Genomic DNA, 21,948 nt, shown 5'->3' on the forward strand with positions numbered 1-21,948 from the left:
AAAAATCTGAAGGGTTGTATAATGATTTAAGTTACAGGGCATTGAAGACAAGAACCATCTAAAAGAAAAACGCAGGAAAGCCAAATTAGAAGTAAGAAACTATGCAAATTCATTGTTTAAAATAAGCTGCAGCTTACTAGTAATATGAATTCAGATGTAGAACTAAGAGAATAGTGATATTGAAAGAAAAATCTTAACTAATCAAATAAATAAGTTCCAAAAGGGAAAAGGCAAATAGAAGTACATTATTTACGTAAGATTATTCTTTGTAAGCAAAAGGTATTAATGCTTTCATCGTCTTATAAAACCTGAAGCAGCATACTGTTACCATTATCAGTTAAAAGACAGACCCAATTAGTGTCTTCCTACCATTGCTTATACTTACCATCAAAGACAACAAAGCACGGTTGAGAACGAATGAATCTAACTAACAAACGAATAAAAATAACAAAACAATCTCTTAAGATGCAAATTTCATTCACTATTGATTAACAATGATCCATTAAGGGCCAACACTCAAAACAAACAAAAACCAAAATAAACATAAAAGTTGGATTGAATTTCATACAAAGTCTTTCTGAATCTTGAAACTCTTTATAGTATAATTTTTAGAATCGCAAACAACCCACTTCCATTTTTCAAACTCTTTGTTGATGACGAGCAATACATCGTTTTCGTCCTCAAAAATGTATAATATCTTCTGACAGTAAATTTTCTGATAGTGAATATCATCATAATGACTATCATGATCACCAAAGTAAGGAAGATGGATGAATTTAATCCAAGACTCTTTATTTCCGTATTCCTTCATAAGCCAAACATCTGTAAAAAAGTGAGAATACGAAAATATACACAGGCAATCCCTCATCATACCCAAGGTCAAGTAAATGGGTTTTTCATCATAGTTAGGCTCTGAAATCTCTTGGTAACACTCTTTCCCCAAGTCAAGAGAAACAATGACACACGAGATATCACCAGATGCAGTAGAATATGCAAACCAATTTACTGTGCCACTGACGATTATTCCTTCAGAGAGACCATTGGGGGGTATGGAAGGGAAATCATTAATCCTTATCAATGAATGAGTGTCTAGAGTATAAATGTTAACTTGAGTTTTGAAAACCTTCATGGGAATGCCATCAATTCCATCAGATTCACAAGAATAGCTGGAAAGAGAAACAACCTTGTACGTATCCATAAAAGTATTAGGGTTTAGTAGAATTCAGAGCTAGTTTTTGATTATAACCTAGTTGGTGTGTTGCTGTTTGCTTTTATAACAGACGGGCGCTCATGAATTAGGGTTTGGTAAAATTTAAGAGTGAATTTGGTTGCAGAGTGTATATGCGTGTCAAAAAAAAAAATCATAATGATCCTTTCTATGCCAATTAAAGTTGACTTTGTTGGTAAGTAGTTGACTCATTCGTAAAATCGTGGGTTTATTTTAAGGGTGTTTGGCTTTTTGCGGTGCGGTTTGGGTTGGTTTTGAGACTAAAAGTCAGCCAAATCGCATGATAAAAAAGCATGTGGTTTGGTTTGGTTGACTTTTAAAATAAAATCTTAACCAAACCAAACCAAATCAAATCAATGTGGTTTGGGTTGGATTGGTTGGTGTGATTTTTTTTATTTTTTTAAGACAATACAATTTTTTATTTTCAACATTAAAATCGAGTCAAAAAGCTATAATACAGCACATTTACAACAATGTTTCCGACAACGTTTTAAATTTCATCAAACATGATATTTTTATTTTCACTAAACAATATAGACGAAATTAAAAACATGGAAAAAAAAAGTAACCCTGTTGTTTAAGAAATATAAACGACTAAGATTTATCATTCTGTAAAATTTCAAATTGCACATAAATACATTTTTCAAATTAAAAGCAAAGAAAAAAATATGTCATTTTTATAAAAGTTTTGATTAAGTTTCTTTGAGTACTGGTTTAGGTGACATAGGTTCAATTAACACTCTTCTTATGTTGCAATTTGGTTCAGTTGATGAAATAAAAACCGCAAACTGAACCAAACCATGCGGTTGAGTAAAAAAGTGATCCAAATACATTCAAATTAAATGCGATTTTTGCGGTTTCAGTTTGGGTTGGTTCGGTTAGCGGTTTTTCTATTGGGTTGGTTCGATTTTGAACACCTCTAGTTTAATTCTCCTTATCAATATGAGGACATCTTTGGTGGTTGATTTTTATCTATGCTAGCGCTTGAGATTTCAGGACTATTCTAAGTCAAATTCTAGAAAGTTTTTAAACTTAATTGTAGTTTTAACCCGCTTACTTTTTCAATTGTGCGATTTTAACAACCAAGTTTCAAATGTGCAATTTTAACCCTCCTATATTAGATTTTCGTTTAGAAAGGCTAAATCAGCTATTTGATCACTTAACTTATTTATCATTTTCATTTTGATTTCATAATTAATTGATGTTACATTTAGATCCCTTGAGTAGTTTTGATTTATGGACTTTATTAAATGTAAAAGATGCTCACTTATTTAAAAGATCAAGGACCCCTTGGTTGAAGTATTAATGTTGGCAGATATGACAGGAACAATGATAAGCTAGAAGGGGGATTGGGGATAGATTATCACTTTCGAAAGCGTATGACTATTTTAAGTTTCATTTTTCTCCACCTTTATGTTTGCTAGTTGGTTTCCTGGGGTGCCTCTGGTGCCACAGGACCTTGTATGTTTGCAATTTTCATATATATAATATTATGTTTCCATTCAAAAGAAAAAAAAATACTCACCCATCATTAAATTGATCATTAGTTAGATTCATCATCATATCATTAGTTTAATCTATTGTAGTTAAGTCTTTATTTTTATATTTTTGGGTACAAAAGAAGTCCTAAGCTTCATAAAAAAACAAGATTAAAAAGTTAGTCTAATTTTTTAGACATACAAGCACCATAAAGATTATAAATATTAACAATTATCTTAATCTTTGTTATAATAAATATTAGATGGTTCTGCAAGTAGCCCTGATTAACACTAATTCCGTCCATCTCAATATTTTGACCACTAAGCCACCGACAATATTCTTGATTTAATTTTGCTTTCATTAATTGATATCCAATATAAAACGCCTTTTGAACTAACCATTAAATTCCTCTTTTGTTTGCCACTATCACATTTTCCATAACCCACTATTAAGACCCAAATTGGCTCCTAAGTTTGCAGTAGAATGGTTAAAGGCAGCACCCCAAACTGAACCACTTGTTGGAGGATACAAAGGTGGTTCTGTTTGGAATGGGACATGGTTGTAATTTCCCTCCATTTCACTTATGATATTATCTAAGTATGCTGCTCCTGCATATGGACATGGATTCATACATAGTTATCCATACACAACAAAAAAAAATTCAATAAAACAAAATACTTTTAATAAGTCCTGTGAGTTTAACTCAGTTGGTAAGGATAATGCATAATATATGCAAGATCCAAGGTTCGAATCCGAACACCACAAAAAAACTTTTAATAAAATAAAATAAAAAAGACTTTGATATTTGAATTGTACATAAGAAAGAAAAATTCTACTCACCAACACCGCTTCACAGTCAAACCTTACACTCCACATATATTTATGAGGTGTATAAGATGTTGTATTTTTATATGCTAAGCAAAACATGTTTTGTTACCCAATATATCCCTCCTTTTTCCCTTTTAATTTTAGGAAAAAATATCAATAAGATTCAAACCCGCGACTATGGATACACGTAGGCATTTTGACCACTAAGCCAATAGTTGTTTTTGTGATATAATTTTGCTTCCACTACCTCATATCCAATACTAAACGCCCTTTTTAGAAAACCAATTAATCACTTTTTCTTTCTTTTCCATAATTGAACATTGAACGGTTTTGAACCCTTTTTCCCCTTATTCTTTCGATCTCAACCCAGAAGGTAACGGTTTCCATCCCTTTCTTCCATTTTTTTCCTTCGATTTCTTCTAAACAATGTGATTGTGATGAAGATTTCGTCCATAATAACTTATTAATGGTATGATCACTAAAGTAATTTTGATATTAATGATATTTTATTCATTTTGTTTTGTGGATTGTGATTGTATCAGTTTTAATGAAAACCAATGCTTGAATTCCTATCATGATTGTATTGATTAAGTTGATTGTGATTGTGTCAATTTTCTTGGTTGATGTTAGCCTCTACTTTTATCTAGTGCTATCCGAAATGTAAAAGAAGGTTTAAAGCTGCAAAATTCTCTAAATCCATGTTTGAAGTTGCACGAGCAAGAGCTGAGAAATGTGAGTTGAGGAACAACGTCGTATCATGGGATTGAGAAGAGCACGAGCAAGAGAGTAGAGAGTGAAGAAACCATGTCTGGTAGGCGGCTACGGCTGCTGCTATTTCAAGTGAAGGGTTAGTTATGAAATTGGGCTTCTCTCTTACTCGACCTTTTATTTTATATTGTGCTTTGCTGAATTTGACCCAATGAATTGGGAATTAATGCCATGAAGAAAACATAATATTTAATAAAAGTATGGCTTTGTGAATATATTTTTATTTCTTTTTAAAATGTAAACTTACTAATAAATTTTAAGTTTTTTTTTTTAAAATTTAGTAAAAAAATATTTTTCCTAAAAATTTATTGATGGCTTACTATATTTAATTAGGTAATCTTAGTACTATAAACCCAAGCGTATAGAAGCTCTATATATACCACTAAATGTATCGAATTCTTCTTATGTGGCGAACCGCGCGCGTACCAACACGAATGCGAATTATGTGACTATGGTTTCAAGTTTCCAGACACGTGGAAGACATGCAATTATTTTCTATATGTATATATAGTAGTTTTTCATAAGAAAAAATGGCTGCAAATCACTTATGGTATTCTAGCACTTGAAGTACCAGCGTCTAGAGGAAAGAGTCATACATAATGTATGTAATCTGATTTGTAGAACCAACTTTACATTAATGTAATGCAATTTACATTTTCTTTAAGTTTCTGCGTTAAAACTTTAAAGTCTTTTACTTGCATTTCCTTTATTTTTATCCTTGTCTAAAGCAGGGGCGGACCTAGACATGATGGTTTGGTGTGGCAAAATTATAAAACAACCAATTTAGTGTACATTTGATTTATAATACGATATATATATATTAGTAATGCGAAAAAGGAATAGTAAAACCATTGTTGCAAAATGGCAAAGGTGGGTCTGTTTCACCTCTGTTCAAACTTCAAATCCCATACTTCATACTTTTTTTTTTTTTTTATTCTTAAAAAAAAGTTAAAAATGGAGGTGCAAAGAGTTGAATCACGGACACGCGCCTTCAACTAAAGAACAATCTTCCACCGGGCCATGGATTGAATTGTGAAACATGGTGAATAATATAGTATATATTAGTTTTTCGGTCTACTATATTAAAAGAAATAAATTATTGGGCAATAATCTGGTGTGGCAGCTACCACACCATGCCTTATGGTGGATCCGTCCATGGTTTAAAGACAATTATTTTCATAGACAAAACATGTTTCTTCATCTTATTCATCAAGAAACCTATGAATATGATGAACATTCATACAATTTCTAGAAAAAAATTGCATAACATGTCAAAGGATTTATGGTGTGATCCTGCTTGTAATAATCAAAACTAGTCTTATTGTTTACGAAAAACATCGGTAAACAAATTGGGACACTATTTATGTAATTTTTGGAAGTAACCGTAGATTCAGCACATACTTGTTGATCCAACAATTTCGTTTTAACATATGCTGATCCCAGCCATTATGCATTGCAAACAAGTCTCCTCTAAAAACTTATGCATAATTTTCGCCATTGATTACATAGTTTACTCATAAAGGTTTTCTTCCTAACGCTAGAGCTGTACTTTTAGGGTAGTGTATTTTTCTTCTTGTTTTCATGATACTGGTTGGTTACCGGACGTACAAGAACCATCTAAAATACACATCCCAATAAGACATATACAGCTTTCCAAGGTGAGGCATTTAAGTCATACCAATTGAACATTCAAAGATGAAGGTTTGTATAATGATTTATTCAAAAGCAAAATAAGAAGTCTTTTAGATTTCATTATTTTAAAATGAACATAACTGTTCGACTGAATCTCATACAAGTGACATAACACATCATCGACATACTAACATTATAATCAAGATCATGGTGATATCAAACTTTCAACGTAGACTTTTGACTCTATCTGACACAAGTTGTTCTGAGTCTTCAAACTGATTATAGTATCATTTTTGGAATCATAAACGACCCACTTCAATTTTTGAAGATCGTTGTGAATGAGCAACACATGGTTGTCGTCCTCAGAAATGTATAATATCTCCGGACAGAAAACATAGAAACCATGATCACCAAAGTAAGGAAGGCAGATCAATTCAATCTAAGACTCTTTAATTCCGTATTCCTTCATAAGCCAAACATCATTAGAAGAGTCAGAATGAGAACATATGCACAAAAATCCCTTATCATACCCAAGGTAAAAGAAACCGGCATTCCATCATAGTTAGGCTCTAAAATCTCTTGGTAACACTCTTTCCCCAAATCAAGAGAAACAATGGCACACGATAAACTACCAGACGCATTAGAAGATGCAAACCAATTTACTGTGCAACTAACAGTTATTCCGGATTCGCCATTAGGGATCATAGAGGGGAATCCTGGATCCTACTCCATGAAGGAGTTCCCAAAGTATATACATTCACATGAGTTTTGAAAACCCATCTGCCATCAGATTCACAATAATGGCAAAAAACAGAAACAACCTTGTAGTTATCAATGAAAGTATTGTAGCCAAATGCATATGTTGTGTAACCATATTTATGTGGTGGAATATCTAAAGAGGGTAACTTCTTTAATTTTCTGATGGAAGGGTTATAAAGAACCGCAAGATGGTTGTTAATAGCTATAGAAAGGAGACCGTCGCAAGAAGCAACAAAGGTATCATAAGAGTCTAGAGGAATGGGAGAATAATACTGAAGCAGTATGGGTTTTGTGGCGAAAATAGAGTGAAGTTGAAGAGAATTGAGTGGATAAGACATCATACTAAATTCATCTAAGGATCGGGTCCATGTGATGAGGTGTTTGCGTTTTGTTGTTGAAACACAAAGGTATTTCTTGGCAAATTCAGGATCTTTTGAGATCAGAGAATTCCATGACTTGCAGACGCATCAGAATTGCATGAGGAACTTGGCAGGGAGTCTACATAGAATTTCAGTCATGAGATCAAACATAAGTGAATCGGAGAGTGTTAGGGTTCCTCAACGTGAATTGGCTGTGTCGTGGCAGCCATATCCACCATTAGTGACTGATTTGAGGAAGTGGAGGCGTGTTTTGGTTATAAGGGACGCGGGCCGACGAGTATTAGGGTTTGTTAAAATTGAGGAACGGGACCAATGAATGTGATTAATCCAATTGGAAAAAAGTTATGATTTTTTTTTTTAATCGTAATGTTTCATTTTAAAAGTACTCACAGAAGTTTAGGGATTTCCAGCGGCAAAAGTTATGGTGCATAAGTTATTTCCTTATGCACCGTGCATAAACACATCACAACCATCAGATTTCTTTTATTTTGAACAAAAATGGTTTTGGCTCACTTTGGGGGTGTAGGAAGCAATTATGTTGGGATTTATGCACGGTGCATAAGGATTTCCTTATGCACCATAACCACTCCCCCTTTGCGGCACGCCATTTCACAATCACTACAGTAATCATCAACTTGAGATTGAGTTGCATTACATACTTGAGTCACAACGAGCATAATCATTAACATTATCATCATCATCACAATGATATCAGTCTTCAACTCCTTCAGTGCCATAACTTTTTTGAATATTTATATTTTCTCTATCTCTATTAAATATATTTATATTTCTATGTTTCAAGTTTTATAAGGAAAAAATGTTTTCATAGGCCTTAATTATAGCCATAAAATATTAAAAGGCATTGACCATTAAAAATGTTCAAATTATAAATACCATAAAATTCATTCTCTTAATGATGTAATTTTTTTTTTATATTATTTTGTCATGATTCAAAATCAAATCTTAATCTTTGACTCAACAAATATGTATACTTTGTTGACTCAATAAATAGATTAATATAATCTAGACCTTTCAAAATGTTTCAAAGGTAGACTCATACCATTTTTTGTAAAAAAAAAATAAAAAACTGAATTTTATAATAGTAGAAAATAAAAAATATATGTAAAATTTTACTAAACATAGATTTACCTTTAAACTAGGTTCATAATAAACTACCCCATTAAATATGTAAACATAAAAACTGAAAGAGTGATCATAGTTCAGTTGGTATGACAATACATTATTATATGTAGGAGCCGGAGTTCGAACTCCGGACACCTCACTTATTCACCTGATAAGGTAAATTCTAGCCATTAGACTACCTGATAAAAAAAAATTATTTAAAAAACTTAATCTATCCGTCATGCTAACTAGCCGTTTGTTACCGTTACATAATCTCTATGTATAAATATACAACTCTTCACTCACATTTTCTTCACTCTATTTTCTTCCTTACAATCTTCACTCTATTCTCACTCAAATTTTTTTAATATCACTCAAATTTTATTCTCCATCATTTTATTATCATTGTTGAAGTTTCTAACAAAGGTAATTTATAATTGATTTCAATTTTACATGTGTTTGAATTTATAAATATTTAATGTAGTTATATATTAAAATAAGTTACATTTTTTTTTTATGGTTATGTTGGTTCTGATCCATTTTGAGGTTGGTGTTGTTGTTCGTTGCCGTTGATTTTGCTGCCTCCGCTTAGTTCGTCGACTTATTAGTGTTAGAGAGAGTATAATAAAAAAAGTGTCAGCTTATAGAAAAACTTGTAATTTAGTTAAAATGTTTACTTTTAAAAAAGTGTGTATTTATATATATTGTTAATTTAGTTATTAAAATATGTTGCATTATTTTTTGTAGTTTCCTTGTTTTCGATCCATTTTAAGGTTGGTGTTGCTGCTGGCTGGTTGTTGCTATTTTTTTTGGATCCACTTGTTCATTGGCTTGTTATTTGAGGTTAGTATCTTTTATTTATTTAAAATTTAGTCAATGGATTAGTATTAAAAATATTAGATATTAGAAACATGGTTAGTAAAATTAACTTACAGTAAATATGTTATTTAGATCAAATTTGTTTTACTTAAAATAAATGTAGTTAGTAAAAATGTTACTGTAGTTCTTTAAAAAAAAGTTAAGTTAGTAAAGAAATATGTATAATTAAGTTTGTTAGAAAAATAATGTAAATTAGTAAAAAAATTATGAAGTTAATTAATATGATATATGTGAATTATTTTTTGGGAATTAATTTTGGCGTCCGCACTTAACATTTATTTGTGGTTCGTAATTTGTATATGCACGCAATGCTTATTTCATACAAATTTTAGAAAATGTGATATAGATTAGAAAATGTTATATATTTTAGTCATAAAATATAAAATATTATATAATTTTTATGCGATAGCATGTTTATTTTGTACAAATTTTTAAATATTTAGGTGACTAGAAAAAAATTGTTATTTATATTAAAAAATATTTACGTATAAAAAATGGAACTAATTTGAGTCAACTGCAGTGACGCGAAAAATGGATCAACATGTTTTCCATCGTAGTTGGATGTACGATAGAAAATATCCGTGGAAAAGGAAACTTAAGGCGGCTTTTGTGGATGGAGTTCGTGATTTTGTTGCTTACGCCATGGCGCAAGATGCCTTTCAATTGGAGGGAGGGATAAGATGTCCGTGTAGGTTGATTCGGAGCCCAAAAGATGTTATAAACCATTTAAAGGACCTTGGTTTTATGGAGAAATATTATGTGTAGATTTATCACGGTGAACAAGAGCCGACAAATAATACCGAGTCTGATGTTGATATGCACGCTTCAAGTAGTGAGGTGCGTATGGAGTGTGAAAACTTTGGCGTGATGGAAGATATGGTCGATGATGCTCTTGGGGTGAATCTGTCTTATAACGAGGGTGGTGAAGAGGAAACAATCCCGAATGAGAAAGCGTTGAAGTTTTACAAGATGATGCAAGAAGTAAACAAGCCGTTGTTTGAAGGGTCGTTTGATTCTAAGTTATCCATGAGTGTGAGGCTTTTAGCTGCCGCGTTAGATTAGAGTGTAGCCGAAGAAGGCTCAGAATGTTATACAAATATCATGAGGGACGCAACTCCTGTAAAGGACAATTTGCCCTTGAGTTTTTATGAGGCTCAAAAGTTGGTGGAGAAGTTGGGATTGGAAGCATAGTTTTAAAACTCAGCTCGGTCATCGACTCGGCATGGGTAGTGGGTCAGTGAGTTAATGGTCGAACTGGGTCACTGGTTGAACCGCATGACTGAACTGGATTAAACCGAATAACTCGGTAAGTTGACTCGGTCTTACGATTAAATTTTTATATGTATTTAACTAGATTAAATAGGATTGAACCGATGACTCGGCCACTTAAAAACTAAAAAAGTGACATGTAATATGTATATCTATATTTTTTTTAAAGAGTATAGTTATATTTTGTTGACAAGGAAATAGATTTTATTTTGCACATATATTAATATTAATATAATATGTATGTTTTCTAAAAAAATGTATGATGTGTATATTTTTTTTAGGGTAGAAATGATATGTATTTGTGTAGGTATTATATTTAATAATGATGAGCTCTTTTTAAGAGAAAAAAAATGATGCGTTCTTTCTTTTTAAAAAATGAAGATATAATATATATATATATATATAATATTTCATTTGATAACACAAACAAGTTGTTGTTGCAGTGGTTGAGTTCCTATATATTCATTTTATTGTCCAATGTTTGATTCCTATTGTCCTTAACTTTTCATATTATGGTTTTTTCAAAAAAAATTATCACAAGTCAAATCAGCATTTATTATCCCAAGCATGTAAATCGAAATAAGTGTGAATTAGTGCTTAAACCATGAATAATTGACATTAATGAGTATTAAACCTTACATAATTGATCTTATTAATAACTAATTATGAAAATTATTAAAAAAAAATATTGAATTGGGTTCGTTCCAAAAACCGGCCGAGTCATTGGTTTTAACCGGTTTTTAGCTAGTTTAACCGATTTCCACCGGTTTAATTACATATCCGATCTGATGTTTGACTCGAACCGGCATACCCACCGGTTCCAGGTTGGACCGGTTCGACCGGCCGGTCCGAGCCGGTTTTTAAAACTATGATTGGAAGTTAAAACTATTGATATGGGTGCATGTTGTTTTATGACAACAAATTTAGTAAAAATGATGGGGCGTTGGTGGCGTGTAAATTTTGCAATGCACCGAGGTATGAAGTATGTGATGATGCCGGTTCTCAGAAGAAGAAACGAGTCTCAGTCAAGTCAATGTTTTATCTGACAATAATACCAAGATTGCAGATATTGTTTGCATCAACTCACACGGCTGATAAAAAGACGTGGCATTATTACAATAAAACTAATTCAGGTGTGATGTGGCATCCTTGTGACGGGGTGGCATGGAAGCACTTTGATCAAGTACATCGTGATTTTGCAGAAGATCCACGTAATGTGAGGCTTGTGTTTACATATTTTTATATGTTGATTTGAGTGTAATTCTACAAAACCAATCCAAAAGTTCAGTTTTGATAGTAAACAGACTTCAACTTCGTCTATTTAATTAAAATATCAAACGGTGCCCGAATTGAGTAAAAGAACATTCTTTGGAAAGCTTAGAATGTCAAGAATATAAATATAATTTTAGTTTTTGTGTTTAAATATCCAATTTGTACATTTTTACTAATGAACGTGTACAGGTACAGAAACATGTCAGCAGTTTTTATTCAACTTAATCAGGGTTTTGCCCACTATACTTATTGAAATTCCACGATTCTAGTGCCTATTATGTAGATAATTTTGTCTACTTTCTAATGGTTCAAGTTCCACTCTCAAAAGGATATTTGTATCTTAAGTTATACGATATTTACTAACAGGGTATCTAAGATGCAAAATGCAGAATTTCAATCTATTCCTTTTTTATTTTTTTTTTCACTTACTCAATTGATCATACTTCTACATTTCTTAATCTAAGACATTATTACCATGACATAATAGTATAAAAGTACCTTTATGCTGATTCAACTCTATTAGTGTGCATTTGGGTTTCGTCATCAGGTGTCGCCGTCGTGGTTAGGTAAGAGCTATGAATTGTGGGTTGAGAGTTAACATGTGTTTATCTTTTTGAATACCCTGCGTACTACCCATCCATCTTTCTGAATTACTGATACAGCGTAGTCGAATTGAATGTATCATTGCATTTTTTCCTTGATGTTCAACATGTGCGTATTTTAGAGCATTAATCAATTCGTTTTATCTGTGTTCCAGACTGTTTAGGCAAGCAGATAGGGGAACAAGATCGAAACGCAACTTAGTTTCTCTGCAAAGAGGTAAGGTTGGTATCTCTGCAACGCAACTTAGTACTTCGGCAGTCACAAAAATATATCTAAAGTTGGCATACTAAATGGTTGAACGTCCTATCAATATTGTCTTATTTGGTTTCGAAAGTCAAATTGGTTGGGTTGATTTTCTTGGATATTGAGTGAATTTGTTTTAGGTTCCATGATGTGTTAGACTGTGCCATGATATACTTAGTGGTATATAGTCAATGTTTGTTGCACTTGGTTGTTGAAGTTAAAACTTCAAACTGATTATTTTACTCTTTCTTCTGCTACCTCTATTAATTTTGTTTATTGTATAATTATGACAGGGATATCTGGGCGAGACAAGGATAGGGGTAAGGCTCATGTTGTAGATCATGGGAAGCCGAAGAAAAAGAAGAATGGAAGAATAGATGTTTCCTCAGACCCTACCAGACAGTGGGTTCGACCGACGGGGGTTACCTTCCGTAACATTGATGAACGGACTGGTACTCATATTCCTACTGCTACTACTCCACCTCCTTACTCCACTCCATTCCCGACTATTCCTTCCACACCATTCCCACCTATTCTTCCCATATCATTTCCAGCAGCTACTACTAGCCATCCCCCATATATTCTAATCCTGGTTTTGCCATGCCTAGATTTACTCTGCCATCCACACACTCGCCAAGTTACAACACCACCACGTATAATGTCCGACAAGGCTTTAATACATCCGTTCCATCACAATCATCAACGGAACTGATGCAAGATCTTATGCAAACTGGACATTTCCTAGCCTTGCTGATCAACGGCCTCGACGACAACAACAACAACAAAACAACCAAAATGAAGAGGTACCAGGTACCGTCTAGGGGTGATCAACAACGACGTCAAATCATTGAAGACTGGGAGTATGTGGATAACCTTGTTGTGGTTACACCAACATCTGAAACGTAAGTAATAAAAAATTAATTTGTTACCTATGTTTGACTTAATTCTTATTAGTTTTTTAAATGCATAATTTAATTAACAATTCAAATTTGTAGGTTAGAGCCATCCCACGGAGTATCAGAACAAATTAGAATGGCGATCCAGACGTTTTACCCTAAATATAGGTGTTGGGCCGTATATACAGATCTTACTACCGATGATAGGAAGGACCTTTTTAAATACTTTTCGGCATACTTTTCGGTAAACACATTTTATTGAATATTAAATAATTGTGTTTACTTTATAATATGGTTTATTTTTTACATTATTGAATGTCTAATAATTTTTTTTATTGCATGATTATTGTAGATGGGAACCTCATCATCACACTCTTGTAGAGAGAAACTTTCATAGGGTAGCTGCAAGACGTTTATCAGATTTATTATATGATAAACGGCAGAAATTGAAAAAACGTAAAGGCAGTTATCGTAAAGAATGATCGGAGAGAAAAGCTGGGAGTTATTGCTGAAGTATTGGAATGAAGATCCACATTTTAAGAATCGGTCCAAAGCTAACAAGGTAAACATGACATCTATTGTAGGAGGACAGTTGCACGCACAAGGCTCTGTCAGTACCGCTACCCATGCTAGAAATTTGGTAAAAAAAAATATATTTAACTATTTATATTTCTATATATATGTATATATTAAATTTGCCAAATGTTCTAATTGGTTAATATTTGTGTGTACAATTAGCGAAATAGATTGGGTAGAGATCCTTATCCGGAAGAGATCCATGATGGACTCGTTTCAGTCAGAATCTTGGTCCGTATGTCGATGCTCGAGCTAGCAATACCCAGGTAAATTTTTAATAATTTTATGTTCTCTGCTGTGTTCAAAGGATGTGGGTCGTGTGTCGGTTATATGTGCATTGTCAATTAGTGCTTGTTGGTTGGTGCCTTTCGTTTTTATTTGATGCTTGTAAATATCATATTCTTAGTTAAATTACGAGGCATATGCAATGTTAGTTTCTGAGAATATCTTAGTAGGAGCCTGTATTGCTGGAAAATATGATGGTTAGAAATACTGCTGTTCTTTTTGTGGTTGTGGTGGTTGCATCACTGGTTATGTTCTTGCGTTTTTGGTTGTTAGGTTTGCTCCAACCTATTTTGCACAGGGTGCTGTGGGACTTTTTGCCCAGCTTTTTTCCGTTGCTGTTTTTGGTTCTACCAGGTGGTGTCTGTTTGGGGATTTGGTTTCAAAGGCTTTGGCTGATAGTGAGGCGTGTGTTAGCAGATTTCTTAGGTTGGCTGCTTTATTGTATATGTAGGTCTCATTATCTTAGATTTTTGGAATGTTTTTCTTTGAAACTTTTTGGATTGGAGCCTTTGGCATGCTGTTCTGTTACTGACAGTGGTTAGGGAGTGTTTTTTTTAGGTGATCCATTTTCTGTTTATGGCTTTTCTGTTTTGGTGTTGATAGCTTGCTGTTGTGTGTGTGTGTGTGTGTTTTTTTTTTTCTTTTTTTTTTTTTCAGTTTTGACTTTATTATTTATTACTTTACTTTATAGGCAGCTTATCGCTCGAATGCAGCGGAGTTTTTGGAGGAGAATCTTGAGATTCCATCATATCCAGAAATTCCCTTCCCCATTAAACTTCAATTATAGGCAAAGGCTGCAGAAAAAGGAAGACCGGATGGAGGAAAAGGAAGAAAGGGTAGAATGTACGGTCTTGGGCCGTTAGCCGGCAATGTGGTACATGGAGATTTGTTTTATGTTCCTCCTCCACCAGAGTCCTCATCTCGTTCTAGAGAGCTGCCTCTTGAGATGCAATCAATGATACAACTAATGAACCAGGAGTTGCAATCTCAAAAGGAGGCGTTGGCAAAGAAAGAAGAATCGGAGAATGAGTTAAGGGAATTGCTGGCCAAACAGGCAGAGGAAATGAGAAAACTCAAAAGGATGGTTACAAAAAGGATGGTTACAAAAAGGATGGGTGGCATGAAGAGTAGGAAAACATCGAAATCATCGTCACCATCGAGTCAACCATCACTGTCGGTTCAAGAAGACCGAACACATGACGATGACGACAACGTTGATGATGATGAGGACGAGGAGAGGGATGATGATCATAGCGAGTAATTTATATTCTTGTTGTGTATTTTGGTGTTGTTTTTAGCAGGTTTTTTGGTTAGGGAATGGTTTGGGGCACTTTTGGGGTGTTTTATGTGGTTTGCAGTGGTGATGTACCACTATTAAAGAAAATTCTAGTTGTCTTTATGAATTTTGTTTTATGTAATTATTATCAACATTATGTGTTTTCTAGGAAACATATTCTCAAAAAAATTTGGGTGTTTTTGAAATTTTGGCGCCAAATATTTTGGCACCTCTTTTGAATTATTTGACGCCTTTTTCAAAATCAAAATTTTAATTTTAATTTCATTTTTAAATATAAACTTTTCCTAGGAAAGTTTCGTCAGAAAGCGTGTGTCAGTTTTGACAGTCTGCAAAATGCTTTCCTACCAAACTTTCCTCGATAAATTCATCGGAAACATCATTTCCTCGGAAAACTCGTAGGAATAGATCCAAAATTTCCTACAACTGGTTTCCTCGGTAATCCCTAGGAAAACAGTGTTTTCCGACGAAACAGGTGTGTTTTCTGAGGAATTATTCCCTAGGAAATCAAGTGTTTTCTTGTAGTATATATATATATATATATATATATATATATATATAGCAGTCGATAGAGATGTTATAGTTTATGAATCAGAAGCTTGGCATTGGAACAAGAAAGAGAAATGCCATTCCAATGATATTTGAAGAAGAACAAGTTGATGATCTTGATGAGATCCAGAAAGAACCTCGTATAGGAGCCACTCAAGATTTCAGAACCTCTCGAATATAAAAGTTTGTGTCATCTAGCCTAGCTGATCATGAAGCAATACTAATAATGAAATAAATGATGAAGAGGACTTGACCAAAAAAAAAAAAATAATAATGAAGAGGACTTTATGCATTTTTCACTATTAGCTGATTTTGAACCTGTCAAATACGAATAGAATTATCTAATAAATTTTGAGAAAATACTATGATTGAAGAATTAGATGCCATAAACAGAAACAATACTCGGGAGCTCACTAAACTTCCAGCAAATAAAAAAGTCATAGATGTGAAATGGGTATTCAAACCAAAGTTGAAACCACATGGCGAGATAGCTAATCATAAAGTGGGATTTGTTGGTAGATGATTTATTGAGAAAGCCGGACTTGATTACTTTGAAGTATATGCACCCGTGGCAAGACTTGAGATAGCCACATTGATATTTCCTATATTTTATGGAAGAAGATGGCCCAAATAAACATTTGGATGTAAATTTAGCATCCTTAAATGGACCACTTTATGAAGTTGTGTATGTCACACAATCTCTAGAATTCAAGGTTTAAGGAAAGGAATATATGGTATTCAGATTACACAAGACATCGTATGAAACTAAGCAAGCTCGAAGAGTCTGAAATAAAATGATTGACAACTTTCTAGTTCAACAATAATTTGTCAAATGCATAACTGAATATGATGTGTAAGTGAGGAATATCAAAGGTAACAATATGATTCTTATTTGTTTATATGTTGATGATCTACTGGTAACTGGAAGAAACTTAGTTAGAAAATGGTGAATAATGTGACATCTATTCCATTGCAGCAACTGTGCTTAAATATACATAATAGTTTACGGTCATGGTCCTATAGTTGAGCTAACCATAATTACAGTAATAATAATAATAACAATAATTGCACAATGTTTATAAACATAATGAAATGATGATTTTTGACTATTTGTTATTAAGAAGAGGAAGTCAATGATAATCGTGACATTAAGTGATGAGATTCCATTCTTTAACTCCCCTTCTCAAACTGATGGTGACTCTGTCCCTCCAAGTTTGTCCCTCAAGATGTTGAATATAGTGTGAATTAGAGCTTTGGTCAGGTAGTCTGCAATTTGATCTGCAGAAGGAACATAGGCAACTGTGACTTCATTTTGAAGGACCTGATCACGTATGTAGTGAACGAACGTCTATCTCAATGTGTTTATATCTGGCATGCATAACCGGATTGGAAGCTAGTGCCTTAGCACTCAAGTTATCACACCACAAAACTGGCTTTCTTTGTATTGGCAGTTTGAGTTCTGCTAGTAGTGACCTGAGTCAGGGGCGGAGCCACCCCCCAGCTAGCATGGACACTAGCTCAGGCTCAACTCCAACTTTCTTTGTAGCAACTCAACCATTACTAGAACTTTTAGCTTTTCCTGTGGATTTTTGTGTACATTCCGTAGGAAACACATTTCCTGCAGATTTTGCCAAGGATTTAGGTTCCCAGGTGAGGTAATACCTTTGGATTTTTGGATCCGCAGGAAATTTGAAATTATTCGCATGAAGGAAGTAACATTTTGAGATAATTTTTTTGCCCAGGCTCTATAAAATTCCTGGCTCCGCAACTGACCTAAGTCATGCTACTTCTACTGCTTGATCAGCCAAGGCTCTATACTCTGTCATCTGTGCTTGTGGTCCAATCTGCATCTAAGAACCCTGCTATGTCAAGATCAATTGATCGTTTAATGTGCAAGCCTAGATTTGTGGTACCATGGAGATACCTCAATATTCTCTTTATTCCTTACCATGATCTGTGGTAATTGATTAACGTTTGACAATTTCATGAGGGTTTTTGAAGTTTCTTAAATGTCTGGGTTTTTCTAAATTTTGGAGTTTTTTTGTCTATTGACTCCTAGGTTAATACTATTAGGAAGAGAAGGTAACTAACAAAAAAAAAAAAAAAACGGGTTAAACCAATATAAGCTAACTTATATGCACATGAATTTCTTTCTTTAGGAAGAGAAAGGAACTAACAAAGGAAAAAAGGGCTAATTCACTTGTTTATTATTTTCTTATTTTAAAGTCTCGCACAACATACTAATGATTATTTAATATTATTTCACACGTCGTGTCGTTTCAGGGCCGTCCCGACAGATTATAAGAGGCCTAAAGCAAAATGCTTATAAAAAAAATATTAAAATAAAATAAATAAATAAAATTTAATTTTTCGAAGACCAAGATTTAAACCCATGATCAAGAGTATTTGAGGCTTTTTCATTAACCAATTAAACCATGTAAATGTCTATAATTTATTTGTCATATTATATATTTATAACCAAATCAATTTTTTTAGGCCTTCTTTTTACCTAAAATTTTGAAGCCTAAAACCCTTGTTTAAGTTGTTTGGCTCTCGAGCCGGCCTTGTGTCGTCCAAGCTTCAATAGAGGTGCACAAGTAGGGCAATTATGACTCATACAATCAATAACATGTTGTATACTTCTTACAAAGATACATTTTGTGTGTCACGTTATCTCACACTCATGACACTTTGGTTCAATATCTTGAGATTGAGATGCGACACATACTCGAATCACATTGAACAAAATAATTATCATTATCACCATCATGATGATTCCCTTCCTCAAATCCTTCAAGGCCATAACTCTCCTAATGTTTATGTTTCTTTGATCTGTTAAATTGATTTCTAATAAGTCAAATAACATAACTCTAATTTATGTGAAATTAGATATCATAAAATAGTTATATTGAATTAAATATTGAAAACTCGGTCCTGAGCATAGCTAGCTTAGCTGGTTTGGATAATACATGATATATGCAAGGTTCGAGGTTTAAACTTCGGCCACCAAAATTAATAATATTGAAAACTCCATATTAACTAAATAAATAGTAAAATTGGCTTCGACGAATTAGAATACTTCACGCTCATTCTTTGATAATAATAAAAAAAAAGGAACTAACAATTGATCTGGCAATAATGGTTTAAAGGACTTAAAAAAAAAAAATGGTTTAAAGGGAAGAAAAAAAAATAGTTCTTCTCTCTACGAGTCACAGTTGTAATTAAGATTTAAGAGATTCCTTAAAAAAAAAAAAAAAAAAAAGATGATTTTCATTTTACTTAAATCAATCTCCATTAGTACCCAATTGCTAATCAATTCTCTTAAATGAAAGAAAATAAATAAAAATGGAAGGAATGGGATGATCGTGTGACTAATAAGGGAAGATCATCAATTCTCTTACTTTTGGTTTGACTAACTCTTGATTTCCCTTCCCAAACTCTCTCCTAATTCCTTTACTTTTCTTCTCATTGTTGTTTACTACTTTATGGCTTCAACCTAATTGTGATGTTTAATTCTCACTTTGATGCAAGTTCCTAAACTCTCTCCTACTCCTACTCCTCCTCCTCCTCATCCCACTTATATTTTTCTCCACCTCCTTCTTCTTCTTCTTCTTCTTCTTCTTCTTCTTCTTTCGAATTGTAACAATCACCTTTTTCTGATTCAGCATAAGGTAAAAGAGAGTTCGATTCCGCAACACAAAGAGAGTACATTCAAACTAATATCTCTTCAAATGAATTGATAAATAATAAAAATTATAATACTATAATAATTTTTTGGCAAAAGGATGGTGCAAGGAACACCTATCCCAATTTTTCTAACAAAGAAAAAGAAATTAAATTACAGAGAGAGGTGGAGCTCAATCAAGACCCACTCAAAAGAAAAACGAAAACTAAGAAGACCTCATTTGTTTCTAATGAAATCAATCCTAATACTCAAAGGCCATGAAAGCTTAAATTAGCTAATATGCACGATGATTTTCTTTCCTATAGATATGAGTAACCAAAAAGTTCATTGTTGAAATCATATGAAGATAATTGCACCGAAGATTATCACCACCAGAATACACATATCTTCAAATTTTTAACGTAGAAGATGTCAAAGTCATTGTTTGAAATCGTAATGGACATCAAACGAAGGAAATCATGTCAAATTGCAATCAAACAAACGCCGCAATAGAATCGAAAATCAAACAATACCATACCAAGATGGAAAACAAAACGACACCGTCACTTAAATGATAAAACCACATAAAAACACAAAAGAAACTAAATCTATGTGAAAAATAATTTATTTAGATATAAAGAGAATAAGAAAAGGATTTATATAGGTGATTTAAGACAAAAATGACCATAAATCACATCTATCTTGTAAGGATGAATGAGATAGAGCCTCAGCGGCTAGATTTGTATTTCAACATTATAAGTTAAAATTAATTTATTTAATATTGAGTTTATTTTCTTATACATGGTTTCGCATGAGATACAAATAATTATTCTTGCAAATATCCAAGCTTTAATCAACGAGGACAACTAGGGCAATCATGACTCATACAATCAACAATGCATTGTTTAGTAATGGAACATCCTTTGCGGCATGCCATTTCACAATTACTACAATAATCAACTCGAGATTGAGTTGCGTCGCATACTTGAGTCACAACAAACATAATCATTAACATTATCATCATCACCACAATGATATCGGTCTTCAGCTCCTTCAATGCCATAACTTTTCTCAATAATTATATTTTCCTGATCACTATTAAATATATTAATTTTTCTGTGTTTCAAGTTTTACAATAGAAAAATGTTTCCATATGGCCTTATATATAGACATAAATTATTGGCTAAAATATGGTTTTAGTCCCTGCAAATATGCCTCGTTTTGGTTTTAGTCCCTGTAAAAAAAAAATTTGTTTTTGGTCCCTGCAAAATTTTTTGTTTTTTAAAATAGTCTCTGACCCCACTTTTGTGATGATTTGCATACGTGGCACATTATAACTGAACCAATTTTGTAGTTTTTGGTCCCTGCAAAATATTTTGTTTTAAAAAAGGTCCCTGCAAAATTTTCAGGGACCAAAAACAAATTTTTTATTTTTACAGGGACTAAAACCAAAACGAGGCATATTTGCAAGGACTAAAACCATATTTTGGCCTAAATTATTAAAAGACATTGACCATTAGAAATGTTCTAATTATAAATACCATGGAAAAATTACCGTTTTTGGGTGACAACTAGGGTATCCTTGAAAGAATGGTGGATAATTTACATCAACTAATAAACATTCACATTTTCTATGAACTATCTTGACCCCACCAATAAATAACTCATTTTCATTGGTTGGTGGGTAAATTATCCACCATTTTTCAAAGGTAATCTAGAAAAAACCTTTTTTTTGTCATTCAAAATCAAATCTTATTCTTTGACTCAATAAATGTGTATACCTTGTTTTGACTCAATAAATAGATTTAATTTCATATAGACCTTTAAAAATGCTTCAAAGGTTGACTCTTACCATTTTTTATAAAGAAAAAATAAAAATGAATTTTATAATAATAGAAAATAAAAAATATATATAACATTTTATTAAATTTTACTAAACAAGGTAAGGTTTACCTTTAGACTAGGTTCATATTAGACTACCATCATTAAATATGTATAACTAAAAACTGAAAGTAAAAATAAACATTTAATAGATTTAATGTTATTCTCTGCACTTTTTTGACTGGCTTAAATCCTTCCAATTCTTAAAAGAATTGCATCCATTTGGTCTCTACCGCGGGTTAACTATTAAAAAAAGGGAAATACTAATTTATGCCATAAAATTACAAGTTAAAAAGTTAAAGATAAAAGTATTTTTTTTCGGAATTTGTGTATTTAATATT

At 32.9% G+C, this 21,948-nt stretch overlaps 1 protein-coding gene across 1 annotated transcript; it reads right to left on the bottom strand.

The window, feature by feature from the left end:
• Positions 1-562: 562 nt before the first annotated feature.
• Positions 563-1,198, bottom strand: LOC11435078 (F-box protein CPR1). The gene has a single exon (XM_003590260.1). It carries the CDS (start codon positions 1,196-1,198, stop codon positions 563-565), a length of 636 nt encoding a protein of 211 aa, XP_003590308.1.
• Between the last annotated feature and the right edge of the window lie 20,750 nt (positions 1,199-21,948).

This window comes from Medicago truncatula, chromosome 1 (genome assembly GCF_003473485.1).
Source record: "Medicago truncatula cultivar Jemalong A17 chromosome 1, MtrunA17r5.0-ANR, whole genome shotgun sequence".
NCBI classification, from domain to species: Eukaryota; Viridiplantae; Streptophyta; class Magnoliopsida; order Fabales; family Fabaceae; genus Medicago; species Medicago truncatula.